General features: G+C 38.2%; 1 protein-coding gene across 1 annotated transcript in view; it reads left to right on the forward strand.

Moving 5' to 3' along the window:
* The window catches only part of UNC13C (unc-13 homolog C), a 626,361-nt gene that overhangs the window by 291,037 nt on the left and 314,477 nt on the right, over positions 1-20,847 (forward strand). The window contains exon 13 of the mRNA XM_056115400.1: positions 12,425-12,581. Within this exon, the coding sequence (XP_055971375.1) occupies positions 12,425-12,581 (157 nt within the window). The remainder of the gene's footprint in view (positions 1-12,424; positions 12,582-20,847) is intronic.

Genomic DNA, 20,847 nt, shown 5'->3' on the forward strand with positions numbered 1-20,847 from the left:
ATGACCCTGTCCCCTCCTCCCCACCCCGCCTCTATTGCAGGGCATTCCCTTTTGCTCACTGTCTCCTTTTGGGTGTTGTGGTTTGCAATAGAGGTATTACGTGGCCCTCATGTTGGGTCTATAGTCTACTTTGAGCACGCATCTCCCATCCCAAGCGGGCCCTCCTACCACCCTTTACTTGGTGTTCCATTCTCTATCTGAGCTGCCTTTTTCCCCAGTATGTGAGGCAGGCTTCTAAGCTGTGGAGTAATCCTCCTGGTACTTATCTCTACTATTCTTGGGTGTTAGTCTCCCATTTTTGTTACTTTATATTCCACAATCTGTTTGAGCAGTTTGTAGCCGCGTGGAGATTCTCAGCGAAGGAAATGAACTCCGTAAGTCAGTCTGAGTTGTCCTGTGAAGAGAAAAAGCAGATTGCAGATTTGGGTTTTCTACAACACTGAAGTGTGTTCTAATCTGTTTGTTTGGGCCACACCTGGGAGTGCAAAGGGGCTATTGCCTGTTTTGTGTTTGAATGTGACTTCTGGTATGGTGCTGGGGATGTAACCTCAGACTCCAGCATGCAAAATATGCCCTCAAGCCTGTAAAACTATCTCTTCAATCCCTTTTAAATTGTTATTTAATTTTTTTCCATATCTGTCCATTTAATATCATAACGTTTGGGGGCTGGAGCGATAGCACAGAAGGTAGGACATTTGCCTTGCATGCAGCCTACCCGGGTTCCATTCCCAGGATCCCAAATGGTTCCCTGAGCACCACCAGGAGTAATTCCTGATTGCAGAGCCAGGAGTAACCCCTGTGCACTGCTGGGTGTGACCCCCCAAAAAAGCAAAAAAAAAAAACCTGTAATATTTTGTATTTGTTCTTTAATTTGAACAGATAAAGGGAAAGTTACTCTCACTTATCCGTGGTCAAAACATAACATACACTCATTCTAAATGGTCACTTCTTTTTCTGTAGCTTTTTTTTTCTTTTTGGGTCACACCCGGCGATCCACAGGGGTTACTCCTGGTTCTGAGTAATCCTTAAGGATTCCTCCCAGCGATGCTCAGGGGACCATATGGGATGCTGGGAATCAAACCCAGCTCAGCCACGTGCAAGGCAAATGCCCAACCCACTGTACTATTGCTCCAGCCCCTGTAGTTGTTCTTAAATGGAGTTTTCCTGCTTTTGAGGGGAGTAGGGTGAGTTGGGGTCACACCCAGTGGTGCTTAGGGTTTACTTCTAGATCTGCACTCAGGAATCATTCCTGTTGGTGTGTCAGGGACCATATGGGATGACAGGGACCAAACATGGGGCAGCAAGCAAAGCACTTTACCCACTGTACTGTCTCCCCAGCCCCTATCTAGGGTTTTTTAAATTGAAGCTCTCTTTTCTCTGAATAGTTGGCATTAGATGTCAAGTTTAAAGTTTATTTTTGTACCATAAACTGGGCAAAATAGAAGGATGTTGATTTTTCTTTTAAAAGAGAAGTTGTCTGCACTTTATTTATTTATTTATTTATTTATTTTGATCTTTTTGAGTCACACGTGGCAATGCTCAGGGGTATTCCTTGCTCTGTAATCAGGAATTACTCTCTTGGTGTTGCTCTGGGGACCATATGGGAATTCAGGGTATTGAGCCTGGGTTGTCCACATGCAAGGAAAATGCCCCACCCACTGTAATATTGCTCCATCCCTATGATGGCCATCTTGGGTTTTTCTTGTGTTCTCTAAGCCATTTCAACTGAGGAGGATAAAAAAAAAAGTTATAATTTTGTGTCCTTCGGGACAGTATAAAGGGCTGTGGCTCCGACATGAGGACCTGGTAATATACATGGTCCCCTGAAGCACCACTAGGTTGGGTATGGTGGTACCTAGGTGCTGACAGACCTGAGCAGCACCAAGTCAAGGCCAGAGAGTGAGTAGTCAGACATGCACAGCAGGGCAGGGTGCAGCATTGCCAGGATTGACCCTGAGCCTTTCAACATTGCTGGGCAAGGCCACTTCCAAAGTCATCATTTTGGGGAGAAAATTTGCCTTCATCTGTGTTTACTTACATTTGATGTTTAGAGATTGGGTGGGGAGCTTGGAAGTGGCAGGCAGTGCTTAAAAAAGAGTCATCTACAGACTATTTTAGTGAGAAAGGAAGGTGAGTCTGATAGCACTGAATTTAATCATCTAAATAACTATTTTTTCTTTTGGGCCACGCTCAGTAGTGCTTAGAGCTTAGTTTAGGCTCTGTAATTAGGGATCACACCTGGTGGAACTGGGGGGGAGGGTGGCAGGAAATGACCATGTGGGATGCCAGGTATTGAACCTTGGTGGGCCATATGTAAGACAAGTGCTCTACCTGCAATACTATATTTCCAGCCCTAAATTTTTATTATTTTTTTGGCTTTTTGGGTCACACCTGGAGATGCACAGGGGTTACTTCTGGCTCATACACTCAGGAATTACTCCTGGCAGTGCTTGGGTGACCATTTGTGTTGCTGGGAATCAAACCTGGGTTGGCCGCATGCAAGGCAAATGCCCTACCTACCCGCTATGCTATTTCTCCAGCCCCCTAAATGATTTCTTTTTTCCCAAGTTTTTCATTGCTGTTGTTGTTTTCATCGTCTCCGATTTCAAATTTTCATTAATACCTCATTTTTGGGCTGGAGCGATAGCACAGCGGGTAGGGCGTTCGCCTTACACGCGGCCAACATGGCCGACCCGAGTTCAATTCCTTCACCCCTCTCGGAGAGCCCGGCAAGCTACTGAGAGTATCTCACCCGCACGGCAGAGCGATATGCCAAACACAGTAACAACAAAGTCTCCAATGGAGACGTTACTGGGCCTGCTCGAGCAAATCGATGATCAACGGAAGGGCCTTTACCTTTACTTTTACCTCATTTTTAGTAAATGCTAATTTTAAATCAGCCTAATTAGCATAAAAATAATTCAAGAACTGTATCTTAAATTTTTTTGTTGTTTTGTTTTGTTTTGGGGTCACACCCAGTGGTGCTCAGGACTTACTCCTTGCTCTCTGCTCAGGGATCACTCCTGGTGGGAATCAGGGGACCATATGGGGTGCTTGAAATCAACCTGTGTTGACTAAAAGTGCAAGGCAAGTGCCCTACCTCCTGTTTTATTGCTTCAGCCCCATTTTTTTTAAACATAGGAGTATTAATATTTATTCAGTCACTGATTAAGCCCTGGGAAACGGAGCGGAGATCTCCAAGCCTGCTCGGTTTGAGACTGGGCCTCCTCCACCCAGCTCCCCCACCTTCCAGTAGCTAGACAGTTACACCCACCAACTGCCTTGTAACCCCATCAACAGCCATCCAGAGACTATAAAATCAAGTCCGCGAATACGACTGCGTGACCTCTTATTCTCCAGCTCTGAGAGAACCTGGCAGGCTACCGAGAGTATCATACCCACCTATATGCCTGACTAGGAACACCTGTAAAAGTGATTAGAGGCTGCCCTAAAAGCCTCCATCTGTCTCGGGGAGCCTGGCAAGCTACTGAGAGTATACCGCTCGCACAGCAGAGCCTGACAAGCTACCCGTGGCTTACTAGATATGTCAAAAACAGTAACAATGAATGATCCTCATTCCCCTAACCCTGAAGGAGCCCCCAGTATGTCATTGGGCTACACCTGCAGATGACAGAGATGAATGGAGACGTTACTGGGCCAGCTCAAGCAAATTGAAAAACAACAAGGTGATAGTGATAGTGATTAAGCTGATTGAAGTGTTCAGCCCCAATCTTAAACTATTTTTATACTTAATATGGCATCTTATACCAGTTAATAATTTCTTTGATTGATGTTTTCAACAATTTCTTATTCACTTAGAGACCTTTCAAAAAACAATATTCTTTTTTGTCCCTCTAGTAATTATTGGGGCTGGAGTGATAGCACAACGGGCGCATGTGGCTGACCTAGGTTAGATTCCTTTGTCCCTCTCAGAGAGCCAGGCAAGCTACCGAGAGGATCCCACCCACATGGCAGAGTCTGGCAAGCTCCCCATTGCATATTTAATATGCCAAAAACAGTAACAACAAGACTCACAAGGGAGACATTACTTGGTGCTCACTCGAACAAATCGATGAACAACGGGGTGACAGTGCTATATTCCACAAATAAGTGCAGTCTCTCTCTCTGTCCCTCTCTTTCTGACTCATTTCACTTAACATGATACTTTCCATGTTGATCCATCTCTATGCAAATTTCATGACTTCATCTCAAGAGTTGCATAGTATTCCATTGTGTAAAGGTAAAGGTAAAGGCCCTCCCATTGATCGTTGATTTGCTCGAGCGGGCCCAGTAATGTCTCCATTGGAGACTTTGTTGTTACTGTGTTTGGCATATTGAATACTCTTGGTAGCTTGCCGGGCTCTCCGAGAGGGGCGGAGGAATTGAACTCGGGCCGGCCATGTTGGCCTCTTGTAAGGCGAACGTACCAAAATTTCATCTGTTCTTGGGCACTTGGGTTTTTTCCAGATTCTGGCTATTGAATACAGTGCTGCAATGAACATATAAGTGCATATGTCATTTCTACTATACTTTTTTGCATCTTTGGGATATATTCCCAAAAGTCGTATTGCTAGGTCAAATGGGAGCTTAATATCTAATTTTTTGAGAAGTTCCCATACTGTTTTCATATAAATATTTTATATTTACTCAATAACCAAAAATTAGTCATGATAAATTAAAGACAGTTATGGGTAATTTCTTTGTTTCCTTCCATTAACAGGTTTATTAATTGTAAAGAATCATTATAGGGGCTGGAGAGATAGTACAGAAGGTAGGATATTTACCTTGCACGTGGCCAACCCAGATTCTATACCCAGCCTCCCATATGGTCTCCCGAGCACTACCAGAAGTAATTCCTGAGGGCAGAGCCAGGAGTAACCCCTGTTCATCACTGGGTGTGATCCAAGAAGAAAAAAAATAATAGAAAAGAATCATTATAGGGATTGCAAAGAATACAGAGGCTAGGAGACCTAACTTGCATGTGCAAAGCACAGGCTCAATCCTGTCACCACAGAGTCTGCCAGGTGTTTACCAGGTGCCATTATGGAGCCCCATGTACTTCTTTTTTATTTTTTTAATTTTTCTTTTTTTTATTAGTGAAACACCATGAGGTACAGTTGTAGATTTACAATTTTTTGTGCTTGGGTTTGATTATACAATGATCAGATACCCATCCCTCCACCAGTGCCCATTTTCCACCACCATGGATAATATCCCCCCCACCCCCATCCTCCCATCCCCCCTGCGTCTGTGGCAGGGCAATCCCCTGTGTTCTCTCTCTCCTTTTGGGCGTTGTGGTCTGCAAAAGAGGCATTGAGTGGCAAACATGTTCAGTCCATAGTCTACTTTCGACATGCATCTCCCCTCCTGGGAGGATCCTCCAAACACCCTTTATTTGGTGTTCCCTTCTCTATCTGAGCTGCCCTTTCCACTAGAATGCCCGACTGGCCACTAAGCTATGGAGTAATCCTCCTGGTGCTGATCTCAGCTATTCTTGGGTATTAATCTCATATTTTGTTACTTTATATCCCCCAGATGAATGCAGTCTTTCTATGTCTATCCCTCTCTTTCTGACTCATTTCGCTTAGCATGATACTTTCCATGTTGTACCACTTGTATGTAAATTTCATGACTTCATCTTTTCTAACAGCTACGTAGTACTCCATTGTGTAGATGTACCAAAGTTTCTTTAACCAGTCATCTGTTCTTAGGCATTCAGGTTTCTTCCAGTTTCTGGCTATTGTAAAGAGGGCTGCAATGAACAAACAAGTGCAGATGTCACTTCGACTATACATTTTTGCCTCTCTGGGATATATTCCCAGGAGTGGTATTGCTGGGTCAAATGGGAGCTCAATTTCAAATTTTTTGAGAATCGTCCATACTGTTTTCCAGAAGGGCTGAACCAGTTGACATTTCCACCAATAGTGAAGGAGTGTCCCTTTCTCCCCCCCTCCACGCCAGCATCGGTTGCTTTTGTTCTTTTGAATGTGGGCCAGTCTCTGAGGTGTGAGATGGTATCTCATTGTGGTGTTGATCTGCATCTCCCTGATGATTAATGATGTAGAGCATTTTCTCATGTGCCTTTTAGCCATTCGGATTTCTTCTTTGAGAAAGTTTCTGTTCATTTCATTGCCCCATTTTTGGATGGGGTTGGATGTTTTCTTCTTGTGGAGTTTAACCAGTATTTTGTATATCCTGGATATCAACCCCTTGTCAGATATGTATTCGGCGAATATCCTTTCCCATTCTGTACACTGTCTTTGTATTTTGGTCACTGTTTCTTTGGAGGTGCAGAAGCTTCTTAGTTTAAGATAGTCCCATTTATCTATCTCTGTTTTCACTTGCTTAGTCAGTGGCGTGGCATCTTTGAAGATACCATTAGCTTCAATGTCATGGAGGGTTTTGCCAGCTTTGTCTTCAATGTACCTTATGGTTTCTGGTTTGATGTTGAGGTCTTTAATCCATTTTGATCTTACTTTTGTACATGGTGTTAGACAGAGTTCTGAGCCCATTTTTTTGCATGTAGCCGTCCAGTGATGCCAGCACAATTTGTTAAAGAGGCTTTCCTTACTCCACTTCACATTACTTGCACCTTTATCAAAGATTAGATGATCATATGATTGAGGGGAGATGTCAGTGTATTCAACCCTGTTCCATTGGTCTGCAGTTCTGCCTTTGTTCCAGTACCATGCTGTTTTAATTATTACTGCTTTGTAGTACAGTTTGAAGTTCGGGAGGTTGATTCCTCCCATTTTCTTTTTCCCAAGAATTGCTTTAGCTATTCGTGGGGGCTTATTGTTCCATATAAATTTCAGGAGTGTTTGCTCCATTTCTTTGAAGAATGTCATGGGTATCCTTATAGGGATTGCATTGAATTTATACAATGCTTTTGGTAGTATTGCCATTTTGACAATGTTAAGTCTCCCGACCCATGAGCAGGGGATATCTTTCCATTTCCTCATGTCCTCTTTTATTTCCTGAAGTAGCGTTTTGTAGTTTTCTCTGCACAGGTCCTTTACTTCCTTAGTTAAGCTGATTCCTAAGTACTTGATTTTCTGAGCCCCATGTACTTCTAAGGTGAGTCTAGTGGTCCACAGTACCACCAGGTCTGAGAAGCATCGCATCCTCAGGTTTTCACACTGAACCACCTGGCTGATGGTCAGTGCAAGTCTCTGCCAGTCCTGCTAAGCTCTTATTGTGAGCCTTCCTTTCCTCCCCAAGCAAACAAACAAAGAGAATTATTTCAGGTTCTATAGTTTTACATTTAAATATTTTAAAGTCTGTGCTTTTTTAAAAAAGAAAAATCAGTGTTTTCATTTCGTCAAATAAAATGTTCACAAGAATTGCATTATCTAGGTTTATTATTAGGACATAGCATTACAAAGGTCTTCTATAATCATTGTTAGGGCATACATTGGTGAAAGAACATTTGACAGTGAGTTAGAGGTGAAGACTCTTGAGCACTTTGGTGGAGGGTACAATAGTGTGTCCATGAATACTGTAAGTATTACCAATATTGTAACCATGTTACATAACTACAATAAAAATGATTAAAATACATTGTTAAATAATTAAGTAAATTTGTAAATTATTCAAAATAAAGAACAGTTGTTAACTCCAAGATGCTTCATATTTTTACCTAGAGAAAATACTACGACTATTTAAGATTACCCAGCAATTTTTGGTTGTTTTTGCTATGTTCGTGTGTGTGCTTGTTCACGTTTTTATGTAGAGAAATGTACAAAGATGTTTTCCCCATGCTGATTTGGCACCCTCCAGAGTTCTTTTGAATTTATACTTGCTGACTTTGTAGGTGTGATCAATGCTTATGCTTATGCTTAAACTTTAACTGGAATACAAGTCTAAAAAAATGTTTCACTCCAGGGCTGGACTGATAGTACCATGGGTAGGGTGGCTTGCCTTGCACACTGCTGTGACTGATTCCATCCCTGGCAACCCGTATCATCTCTTGAGCACCGCCAGGAGCAATTCCTGAGTGCAGAGTCAGGAGTAGCCTCTGAACTCAATAACCCCCCTGCCAATAATTGTGTGTGTGTGTGTGTGTGTGTGTGTTTTGATGTTTTGATGTTTTGATGTTTTTATTCGAATGCAATTCCCTTTTAGGCAAGGAACAGTATCACCTGCTTTTGTGAAGGATTGTCTAATGACAAGAGCTTATGAATTCTTATGTTGGTTGAGGCATAAAATAAACATATAATCCCCAGGATAAAGATACTGTTCCCAATTTTCTGGCAGCCTTTTATTCTAACTAGCCTTACAACCTCTGCCCATTTTCTGTGCTACAAGCTGCTGTGTTTGGGAATTGTATACAGAGGAGAAGGGGCAGGAAAAGGTATCCAACACTTGTGCCTCACAGAGACTTTACTCTGGAGTAAGGGACTGATTAACAACTTTGTTGGTCAGTGTACTAGGCCCCCTCTCACAATCAGGGTCATTGGATCCCTCGAAAGAGTGTCCATTTTCTCTGTAGTCAAATGAATAATTTAGAGGTTTTGACATTAGTTCAGCAGAACATCTTGCAATCTAGACAACAGCTCTAAAGTGAGGCAGAGATTCCAGGGCATCTTTTATCAGTACTCCTAGTTTCCAGTACTGTTTCAATCTTACATTAATTTTGTTTTCATGGATATTTGCAAGGGAATTAATTTTGTGCATCTAGCTACTTACCATCATACCCTCAAAATTATCTCGGCTAAATTTTATATAGTACATTTTATAAAATTCAGAAAATTACATAAAAAACTTTGCATCATATCACTTTCATGCTTGTTAATTTATAAGTTCTATTGTCAACCCATATGTACAGGAACACAAGCTTAAAATACAACTAAAACATTAAACAATGTATCTCAGAAGGGACTCTGTGCCAGGCTGTTTTTGCTCCGGGTGCCCCAGAGGGGGGCTGGTGAGAGCCCTCCCCGCTCCAGGGGACGGAGCCTGGGCAGCCAACCTTCACTACCCAACAGCAGCTGCCATGCTCCAGGCCACTTTCTGGACTTCAGGGCCGTGAACAAATTTTCATAATTACCACACTATGTTTGATGGAGCTCAGACAGTAGGCAACAAATTATAGATAAAAATTTATATATATATATATATATATATTTATGCCTTTCAGAGAGCCCGGCAAGCTACCGAGAATATCCTGCCCACTCAGGCAGAGCCTGGCAAGCTCTCTGTTGCGTTTTCAATATGCCAAAACCAGTTTATATAACAGGTCTCATTCCCCTGACCCTGAAAGAGCCTCCAATCATTGAGAAAGATGAGTAAGGAGAGGCTGCTAAAATCTCAGGCCTGGGATGAATAGAGACGTTACTGGCACCTGCTAGAGTAAATCGACAAAAAACATGATGACAGTGACAGTGATACAGTGTCTCAGAAGAAACACATACACACACATATAAAAAATAACATAGTAGAAAGGAAGAGAATAAATTAAAAGTATGCTTACTTTTTGTGGTTAAAGGAGATAGATGGTGGGGCTGGAGGGATAGCACAGCTGGTAGGACATTTGCCTTGCACACGGTTCACATGGTTCAATTCCCAGCATCCCATGTGGTCCCCCGAGCACCACCAGGAGTAATTCCTGAGTGCAAAGCCAGGAATAACCCCTGTGCATCGCCGGGTGTGACCCAAAAAAGTAACAAAAAATAAATAAAATAAAAATAAAAGAGATAGATGGTTCTGAACTTACATTGCATGAACCCAATCTTATTCACCTTATTTGTTCAATTACTTTATGGAAAGATATTATGAAAAGAAAAAAATATCTGATTGCTACTATAAGTGCAAGGAGGGAATCAAACTTCAGAAACGCTGGGAAAGAACAAAACAAAAAAATTAGACATATGTTTCTAATGCTAAAAGCTTCATAAATCTGTTTCTCCTCTTAGTGGAAATGGCAGCTTTCCCCTTGATATTTGTATTTTCAGAGATCATAATAAATTTTTGTATGCAATGGGAAAATCATGTTCAAATTGTTTTGTTAGGAAGTCCAGGTACTGGAGACTTTTTCAAAGTTTACATTTTGGAGATCAGAATGGGTATGATTGTGTAATCTTTTCGATTATCTTGAGTGCCAAATAGTTATTTCTGACTTGGATGTGTGAAGTACTCAGTTATAGTGAAAGCAGAGAAAAATATGTAATTTTGTTCCCTCTATATCTTCCATATTTTTTTCTGTTTCCAGTATCTGCTCATTTCATTTTTTTAGATATGATAGCAAAATAGGATAAGTTATATACTGAAATTTTCTGTGCTCCTTGAACATTTTTAACTTTTCACTTTTCAATAAATTGCTCTTTCAATTTTTGAGAATTTTCTTATTGTTCAAGCAAAACAGACTTTTGGGAAAGAATTAATTGAATTGACCATTTGATATTTCTGTCTTCTTGTAAATGATAAAATTATTCATAGCTTTAAAGACCATTTAGCATAATGCTAAAATAATTTGATTTGCACTCATTATTTATCAATTTTCCCAATCAAATTCGAGTTTTAATACAAAACTTAGAAACACAACTGTTTATAAAAGATTTTTCCTTAATGAAAAATTCTTACAGACTGCACTCAATGCAGAGGTAAAATTTACCAGTTCAATCAACAAGTACTGTAGTAATGACCTTTGCTTAGTTTATCAGTGTTAAAAGAGTAAAAATGAAAAAAGATTGGACTGGAGACCTAGTATAGCAGGCCAGGCACGCACTTGCCTTGTAAGCAACCAAGCCAGGTTCAATCCCCAGCACCATATGTGGTTCCCCATGTTTGCCAGGAGTGATTCCTGACTCAGACACAGGAGCAGTGAGCTTCTGGCTGAACACCACTGAGTGTGATCCCCAAACTGAAATAAATAAATCAATATATATTTTTCTAAAAAGTGCAAAAGATTTCTACTATGTGTTTTTGGGCCTCCAGTGTATATTCCCAGAAGTGGTATTGCTAGTATTCCTTGGTCAAATGAGAGCTCAATTTCTAGTTTTTTTCAGAAATGTTCATAATGTTTTCGAAAAAACGGCTGGACCAGTCAGCACTCCCACCAACAGTGAAGGAGAGTCCCTTTCTTTCCACATCCATGCCAAAACTGGTTCCTTTTTGTTCTTTTGGATGTCTGCCAGTTTCTGTGGTGTGAGATGATATCTCATTGTTATTTTGATTTGCATCTCCCTGATGACTAGTGATGAAGAGTATTTTGTCATGTGCCATTCAAAGTTCTTCTTTGAGAAAGTTTCTCTTCTATTATCACCCCATTTTCTTATGGGATTTGATTTTTTTCTAGTAGAGTCCATCCAGTGCCTTGTATATTTTGTTATATCAACCTCTTATCAGAAGGATATTTGGTGAATATCCTTTCCCATTCCATAGGCTCTCTTTGCATCCTGGTCAATGTTTCGTGTGAGGTGCAGAAGCTTCTTAGTTTAAGATAATCCTATTTGTTTATCTTTGCTTCCACTTGCTTGGTCAATGGCATATCATCTTTGAAGATACCTTTAGCTTCAATATTGTGGAAGGTTTTTCCAACTTTTACTTCAATGCACCATATTGAGTGTGGTCTGATATTGAGGTCTTTAATCTATTTTGATCTGACTTTTGTTCATGGGGTTAGGTATTGGAGCTGAGGTTAGGTAATATAGTGAAGAGACTGCTATGACAATTATAGCTGGGATTGATCATGGTGGACAAGTTCTGAGGGTTGAAATTAGGTAAGGGATAGTTTTGACAACTTTTCACTCTCCATATTGCAAACTACAATGCCCCAAAGAAGAGAGAGATAGAGATATATAGAGAGAAAGAGATAGAAACAGAGACGGAGACAGACAGAGACAGACAGAAAGACAGAGAGACAGAGAAAGAGAGAGACATAGAAAGACAGAGAGACAAAGTGCCTGCCATAGAGGCAGGCCGGGGGTGGAGGATGATGGGAAGGACCCTGGAGACTTTGGTGCTGGGAAATGTACACTGGTGAATGGTTGAGTGTTGGAATACCCTGAGACTGAAATCCAGTCATGAACAGCTTTGCAATGGTCTATCTCACATTGATTCAGTGAAAATGTTTCTTAAAAATATTTCTAGTTGGAATATAGCATTTCAGAAGCTGACGTTAAAAAATGAGGACAATGTTGGAGTAGTGAAGGAAAGCTCCTATGTTATTGCTTTTCCAGACCAAATCACAGTTGAAAGGAATTATGTGCATGTCCCTTAGGCAAATAGCATTTTAATTAAGTCACATGACACTGATGAATGAAAATTATTTTTAATTTTTATCACTGTCTTTTTCAATTAGTTGTAGACATTTTTCTCTACTTTTTTATAGATGCAGTTGAGAAATTGCTAAATTGCGGGCATTAAAAGTTCTGTGAATGACTTGGTTTCAGTTTTGAACATGTTCCATGTATTTGTCTTATAGGCACTTTTCCTGTTTGTCTTCTAAGTACATGTGTCCTGGTGTTCCCGCTGTCATGAGCACGTTGCTGGCAAACATAAATGCTTTCTATGCTCACACGACAGTTTCAACCAATGTGCAGCTCTCTGCCTCAGATCGCTTTGCTGCTACCAATTTTGGGGTAGGTATTTTTTTTTAACTTTAAAATTCCTAGTAAGTTACGGGAGTTAAGATATTGATTTAAGATATTCTTGCAGCCTTATTGTAGAAGGCATATCTCAAGGAATATCTTAGCATAATAGGATAACCTAAAGATTTGTTTGAATAATATCCTGTAAAGTATCTTTATTTGACAGTCAATAAGCATCTTTATTAGGTTAAGTTTCCATATCTGGAATGACCTTTGCCAATGGGGGGAAAACATAAATTTTATGAAAAAGTAATGATATTTTATAGCAAGTTCTCTATGTATGATGTAAATTTGATATTTACCTCTTTTGAAACTATTCTCTGATAAATGGGATCTTTCTTGGGTTCCGTGGAGCCTTTTAAACCACATTCGTACTTCCGGTTTTTTCTTACTGGTACTTATGAATAACAGTACATCTTTAAGTGAAATATTGTATACACACAAGAGTCTCTAGTAATTTTCTAAATAAGAATGTCTGTCTGAAGTATTTAAATACTGCAGGAATATATTGGGAAAGATTATATTGAAAAATCAGGGTTCTTTAGGTATTCCAGTTATTTATTCATGTTGTTAGTCATTAAAACCCTTAGTTTGAGTGTGTTATGAAACAAAAACCACAGGATTATAATTTGATATGAATTAAATGTTATTTCATGGCAGTGTTGAATATCTAACATAGAATTAGCAGAAGAGAAGTAGAAAAGATAACTTAGATAGGATCAAGCACTTGCTGTCCTTATTGGTATGGGTAGTGAAGAAAAGCAACATAAAGTTTCTGCCACAATTCCCAGTGCTTTACCCTGGGCAAAGAGGTAGGTGTTAGTCCTGCTCATTGATATTTTTATTCTTTTTTATTTTTTGCATTGTGACGTATTCAATATGCCAAACACAGTAACAAATCTCACAATGTTACTGGGCCTGCTCGAGCAAATTGATGAACAACGGGAGGACAGTGACAGTGACAGTGACATTGTGTAAACAAAGATCCACACAATTACTTTTTCCCATAAAAGTTTCAAAATTGATTTCCTGAATAGTTTTTGGGATTTGTGTCACAAAGTAGAGGTAAAATGAAATCCAAAAAGTGAAAATGGTATTAAAGCCAGTGGGAAGCAGTCAATTGTGCTGTTATGTTTCCATTTTCTCTGTTCTTTTATTTACTTATTTTCTTTTATAAATTTATTTATTGAGTCACCGTGAGAGCAGTTTCAAAGCTTTCAGTTTAAGTCTCAGTCATACAATAATGAAACACCCCTCCCTTCACCAGTGCACATTTCCCATCACCAAAATCCCCAATATGCCCCCATCCTACCCCCTCCCCTACTTGTGTGGCAGGTGGTTTCCACATTACTGTCTCTCTACTTTGATTATATTCAATATTTTGACATCAGATCCACCATTATTATTTGGGATTTTACCCCAATACTCACATCTGCCGAAAAGGCAACATTAGACAATTTGTTTTCTATTGTTGATAATGAATAGTATACAATAGATTTTGGAATTCTGAAATCTTAATAATTAAATCTGGAGGGATTTCTGCCAAAAGCTGCTGGGTTGCGAGATTTGTTTCTGAGCCTCTGGGATCATGGTTTAAGCTGCTTGTTGAGTAGCCAGAGGGCTCATTCGTGGGCACTGTTTTTTTTTTATCAAAAAAAATATATTGCATGTCAAGTGCATGAAATCACTTGACTAATGACAAACCAAAAACAGTACTCCTGAAAGAAACCATTCTTTGTGAGATGCTGTGGAGTTTGAGTTTGTGCTTAAATTTGGTGAGTTTGTTCTGTCCCTGAAGCATTAGTGTTCTTAATGAGGTATGTGGTTAGCACTCTCAAATTTATCGCTTAAATTTTTCATTAAATTGCCTATTGCTTAAAGTTTTAATGAAAAATAAGGTAACATACTATAAACCAATTTGTAAAAATAGAAGTTCTCTACGAATACAAGATCTGAGTATTTCTGGCCTCACTTGTCATACCTGCAGTTCCAACATTGGTCAACATCTGCTACTCTTATCAAATTGACATTGCACAAACCTTGACCAAAGACCAAACTGTAGTCTAATCAGCAACATAATGCAGTACCAATAACTTTGTTATAAAAAAATTGATCTCGGTAATTGTATTCATTATATTTCCATTTTTTCTTTACTTGTATGAGATTGTTTTGCTTTTAGTATTCTGTTTGTGTATATTGTTGTGAATAAGTCAGTGTTGTGGAACACTGATGCTTTTCTCCCTCCGAAATATATGCATTTATATGAATAATACCCACCATAAAATCTACCTAGAGGAAAATTATATAAAATACTCCTCTACCCGTGACATATTCGATATGCCAAACACAGTAACAAGTCTCACAATGTTACTGGGCTTGCTCAAGCAAATTGATGAACAGCGGGAGGACAGTGATAGTGACTCCTTTACTCCATGCTGACCCAAAGAGATGAGACCAAATTGATTTCCATGTGTTTAAGTGGAAAATGATTATAACAAATTTAATTTTGTAAATAAAATATCTTAGAGTAGAACAAGAAATGCTCTTACAATAGAAAAAATATTCTTCACATTAAACTGTGATAATTGTTGATTTGGTAAGCAAATTTGACAAGACTTTATCAGTTAGTATAAAAATAATGTTAATAAAATAAAATAATAACTAATATGAATGCTAATAATGGTAATAAAATAAAAATAATATGAATCAAATATTTAAGCATAGTGTCTCCTACTATAGATTCTACTATAGTTTATTTAGCATTATATAAATTAGTTCATTATTATAACTTTGTTTTCATTGAAAAGACATTGTATTATAAGATTATAGCAGTTTTAGTTCTGTATTATTGAAAGCAAACATTTATATACTACATTAAGTTCACTCCTAAGAAGTCACCTGTTCTACTGTCCTGATTTACAACCTCTGTTCATCTTAGTTTTCATCAATAAGCCATTAATTAGTCTCATAGACTAAAGTTTATTTTTGTCTTATTTAGTACTTCTGTTTAGTTGTTTTCATTGTATATCACATATCAATACAATCATATAGTGTTTTTCTCTAACTTATTTCTTTAAACATAATGCTCTAGGTTCATCCATGTTTTTGCAAATGACAGAAATTTATTTTTTGGAGGGTTTGTTACCACCAGCTGTTCTCAGAACTTTACAATGGCTCTGTGCTCAGGGGTCACTCCTGGTGGGACTCAGTAAATGATAAGCAGCGCTGGGAATTGAGCTCAAATCAGCCACATGTACAGAAACTTCCTTACTTTTTGTACTGTGTCCCACCCAGCAATATTTCATCTTTTCATAGGTTATAATTACATTGCACATGTGTATTATATTTACATATATTAAAATTGTTTATGAGTGATGGGTAACTGTGTTATTTCTACTTTTGGCTATTATAAAAATATGTTGATAAATATAGGACTGCATATATCTTTTTAAATTAGTATTTTTAAATTTTTTTCACATAAATATCCTAATATGTGGTAACTGGATCATATAGAATTTCTTTTATATGGAGTTTTAATTTTTGACAATTTTCCATACTATTTTCCATATTATTTCCATATTAGTTGCACCAATTTACATTTACACCAGCAGTGAGTAAAGATTCCCTTTTCTTTACACTCAGTCCAACATTTGTTTCTTGTTATAAGATAATAGCTATTCACACAGGTATGAGTTGATATTTCCTTTGACTTTTGATAAATACTTTTAAAATAAGAAATAATTTATTGCATACATCTGCAAATAACCATATAGAATGAAATCATGAAATGATGTTCAACATCCCTTATTCATATCCATCATTTATTATTTATTTTTGATCGGCTTTTATGAATTATTCATATATATTTAGATATTAACCCATTGTCAGGTTATGATGTCCCGGTATCACTTCCAGTATATAGAATCTATTTTAATTTTGTTGTAAGCTTTATTCTCTGTGCAGAAACTTTTTTATGTGTTGTTGCTTTTGTCACTGAAATCAGGTGAAGTCATTCTTAAACACAACATAAAGTTCTATTGTGTAATCACCTAGAGACTAGGAACCCCATCGCTCTCTCTTGCCACCTGCGTTGGTGGTCTTATGCAGCTTCCTCCATCCAGGAAGGCCCATGCCATGCGTAGACAAAGGTGTGAATGAGGGCCAGGCTGGTCCGTGATCAGTTCCCATTTATTTCATTCTATCCACAGACCTGTTCCAATCTCACAAATGAGTTCAGTCTCTCTCTGTCTCTCACCAACTCCTCTGCATTGGGGGTAGCACAATCAACATATCAAACCCCTTCCTGATCATCTGCAGCCAGGAGATCAGGCCTTGGGTTGAAAATACCACTTAGGATGTTTTTTCTTCTTTCCTTAGTCCAATAACTTAATTAACATCTTAATATCTTAATCCTACTTTTTAATATTAGTTATTTTGTATGAATGCAGTAAGAGATACATTAAGCTTGTAGGGTGGCTCTTTTGGGGACTTCTCACTATAAATCTCAGACTACAGTGCTCAGGTCAGATTAGTCTTTCATAACCCTAGCAGGGTCCTAGACTAGTTGTTACTTTTTGGATCATGACACAATTTGTCCATGACCATGCTCTTAACTTATAGTTAAGTATTATGGTGCTTTGGCCTGGCCCATTTCAATGCCACGGTAGCTCATATCTTGCCCTGGGTCCATCCAGTCCCTCGTCAGGACCCTGCTTTTGGGGTGCTTGGAAGTAAGGACAACTGAGGCTTAAGTCGAAAGCACAGATACCCAGGAGTGAATATTATTCGGACTCAATTATCTTCCAAGTTACGAAAGCATAGCATTAACTATCTTCCTGTGCCTATACAAAAAGGACATTGCTCTGACTTAACTATGTGAAGGACATAAGGAGAAGAGAATAGCAACATTTACAAATTAATGGAGGCTGATTAGGAGATAAAGGTGATTGACCAATTGGGGAAGCAGAGCACAAAGAAAGAGTTTACAGATACACATAAAGGATTGGGAGCAATGTGATGGGAGTAACACAGTAAACCTAAGCTTCCTGTGGCTAGGCAGAAAGCACAAACCAAGGTTATCCTACATTCTATTATATATATTTTACTTATATACAACTATATATGCATAAACCAAAGTCTTTAACCTAGTGGAGGATGGTCACACCTTGTTGTACTCAGGAATAAATTCTGGCTTTGTGCTCAGGGACCACTCCTGACAGGGCTCAGGGCACCATATATGGTAACAGGTATCAAACTTCGGTTGGCTGCTTGAAAGGCAGTGCCTTTCCCACTGGATTATCTCTGCGGTCCCTATCTTTTACCCATTTTTAATTAAATTTTGTGTACAATGAGATTTAACTCAACCATTTACTGAAGAAACTTGACTAGCTCTTGACTCCTTTATTGTAAACAACTGTCAATATTGCTGATTTTACTTCTGGGCTCTTAATTCTGTCCATTGACCTCTGTGGCTATTTTTATTCCGGTACAATTTTACTTCGGTGACTGTTGCTCTGTAGCACAATTAAAAGGCTAAGATGTTAGTTAAGGCTAAAACTAAGGTTGCTATTTTGTTATTTTGTCCTCAGTATCCTTTCTACTATCCAGGATCTTTTAAAGTTTTAAATAAATTTTATAATTTTTTTTCTATGTCTGAATAATGCCATTTCTGTTTTGACAAAATTGCACTGATTTTGTATATTTGCTTTAGGTATTTTACACATTAACAAAATTTAAGATTTTACCCATGTTATCAAAGTTAAAGATTTACTTAAACAATGTCTTTCCATCAGTACATGTCTTTTTAAATTATTTTGTCAACAGTAACATGATTTTTGATGTCCTTGACTTCTTTGGTTAAATTTGTTCAAAGTATTCAATTATCTCCTATCATTGTAAATGGAACGTTCATAATTATTTTTTTATTTGTACATCATTTACATGTAGCAATAAAGTGAATTTTTATATGTTAATTTTTTGTTAGTTTAATCATTTTTTTACTGACCTAATTTTTTCTATGCATATTATCATGTTATCTGTAAAAAGTGAGTTTCTTTATTTTTATTTACTTATTTGTATACTTCTGATGTTATTATCTAAATATTCCTGCAAGAGAGTGAGATTTAGATAAGAAATTTCACATTTAAGTTAAGACTACAAAGGGGGAAATCTCAAATACAAGTGGTACTTCTGGGAAAATCCTGGGTTGTTAAACACAATTTGTCTTGTAACTAGACATAGAGAGAATATTGACATAATGGACATTGACAAGAACTAAAATTTGCAACTGTTTTAAATACACACATATATTAAGCCATATATATCAAGCCATACACACACACACACACACACACACATATAGCTTAATTATTAACCACAAAGAATAAATGCTGGTTAGAGTCAGGGAAAGAAAATAACTTTTCTGGGAAATTTTTTCCATAGGTTGAAAGGATCACAGGTAGATCAGGTGAATAACCTCTGTGGTGTGGGAATGAATGTTTCAAACCAAATGAGAAATCTACAGGAAATTTACTTAATGAACAATCTTAAGTCACAACTAGTAAGTAAAATTTTAGCAAGATTAATGTTTTTCTTGGTCATTTTTTTTCTATTCATACATACTTTTTTTAACACAGATAGTACCACAGACTTAAATATATAGACTCGTCAATATTTCTTTGGAAGACATATTCTTTCATTTGTTCCCTTGTACATTTAATGCCTACTCAGAATGATAACATGCAAGCCACTGTGACAGGTTTTAGTGAGAGGAATGGAAGGCGAGTGTTAATTTACTATCTCAAGTATGAGTAAGGAAATGTTTTTTCTTCCAAAAGCTTTTTGCATATTTATTACATCTTTCATGTGACACACAATACAGGGAGCAAGGCTGTGAGCAGCTGATGAGAAGCAACTGTTCTGCCTTTTCTAACGCCAAACTACATGATTTCACAGACCTTATACAGTATGTGGATATTCTGCAATCCTGTCCTAGGAAATACACTTTAAATGGCATAGTTACATCACTGTGTCTTATCACACACAACTCCTAAAGTGCCTTTGAATCAAGGGCTTATTCTTATAAATTTGATCTGATATTAAAGAGAAACAATTTATTATCTCCAGGGGCACAGAGATGATGAATAGGCCTTTTAGGAATGCATAATATTTTTCCAAGTTCAAAAGTATGGAATCTCTGTTAGACCCAGAATAATACATGAGTAAAAACATGAGGATTGGGGCTGGAGCAATAGCACAGTGGGTAGGGCATTTGCCTTGTATGCGACCGACCAGGATTCGATTTCCATCATCCCATGGGTCCCCTGAGCACCGCCAGGAGTAATTCCTGAGTGCAGAGCCAGGAGTAACCCCTGAGCATCGCCAGGTGTGACCTCCCGAGAAAAAATAAAAGACATGAGGAGTAAAGATTTTCTAAAATAAAAGTTTAAATAAAGCTATGCATGGCAACACACATTTTGAGTTTGACAGTTTGAAAAGATGAAGTATAAAAGAAGACTGAGTTACTGGGTTGGCATTAGGTTTCTTAAGGAGTTAATGTCCGCTAAGATGTTTAAACACCATTATTGAGACATAGAGTTAATTCTAATAGAATTTCAGATTTAGAAGGATTATAGATATTAGAGGAAGAGAGAGGGTGCATTATCTGAGTTCAGTTGTAGTAATGGAAACAATCCTGTCACCTTTAAATAGAAAAGTGTTTGATCCAGAAAGATATAGCACATGTTATCTGAAGTGCTGGAAGTAGATCCTTCTGTAATAATTCTCAAAATATCACAGTGCAACTGTTTTTTGCAAGACAAGTTTCCTTAGAGTCAGGAAAGTGAAGATTCAGACTACTTCTATTGCCAGTGGAACTAAGTGGTTGAAATATCAGAGTTAGATGAGACAGGAAAATGAATGTCTCTAGGATAATGCTTAGACGTGGAAGTCAGCTAGAGAGTGAGACACATCATGGCTCTTTTGCAAATGTAGGTATGCCCCTGTGTGTAGTGGGCAGGAAAAGAGATTATGACCAAGTCCTGACTGCAAAGGACTCGAGGAAATAGTGTTTGATTTTCAATTCTCAGAACTGCAGGAATGTTCTCAGAAGAAAGAATGAATGAAGCAACTCTACTTACCACTAGACCCTGCAGGACAAGCTGTCAATTAGTGAGAAGGCTGATATTCTAGGCCTGGCCAAGCTCACTGATGCTACATCTAGAACATGATTTGAAGAAATGAAGTGATGTGACTGAGA

The sequence above is a fragment of the Sorex fumeus genome, unplaced genomic scaffold, assembly GCF_029834395.1.
Source record: "Sorex fumeus unplaced genomic scaffold, SorFum_2.1 ptg000029l, whole genome shotgun sequence".
Taxonomy (NCBI): domain Eukaryota; kingdom Metazoa; phylum Chordata; class Mammalia; order Eulipotyphla; family Soricidae; genus Sorex; species Sorex fumeus.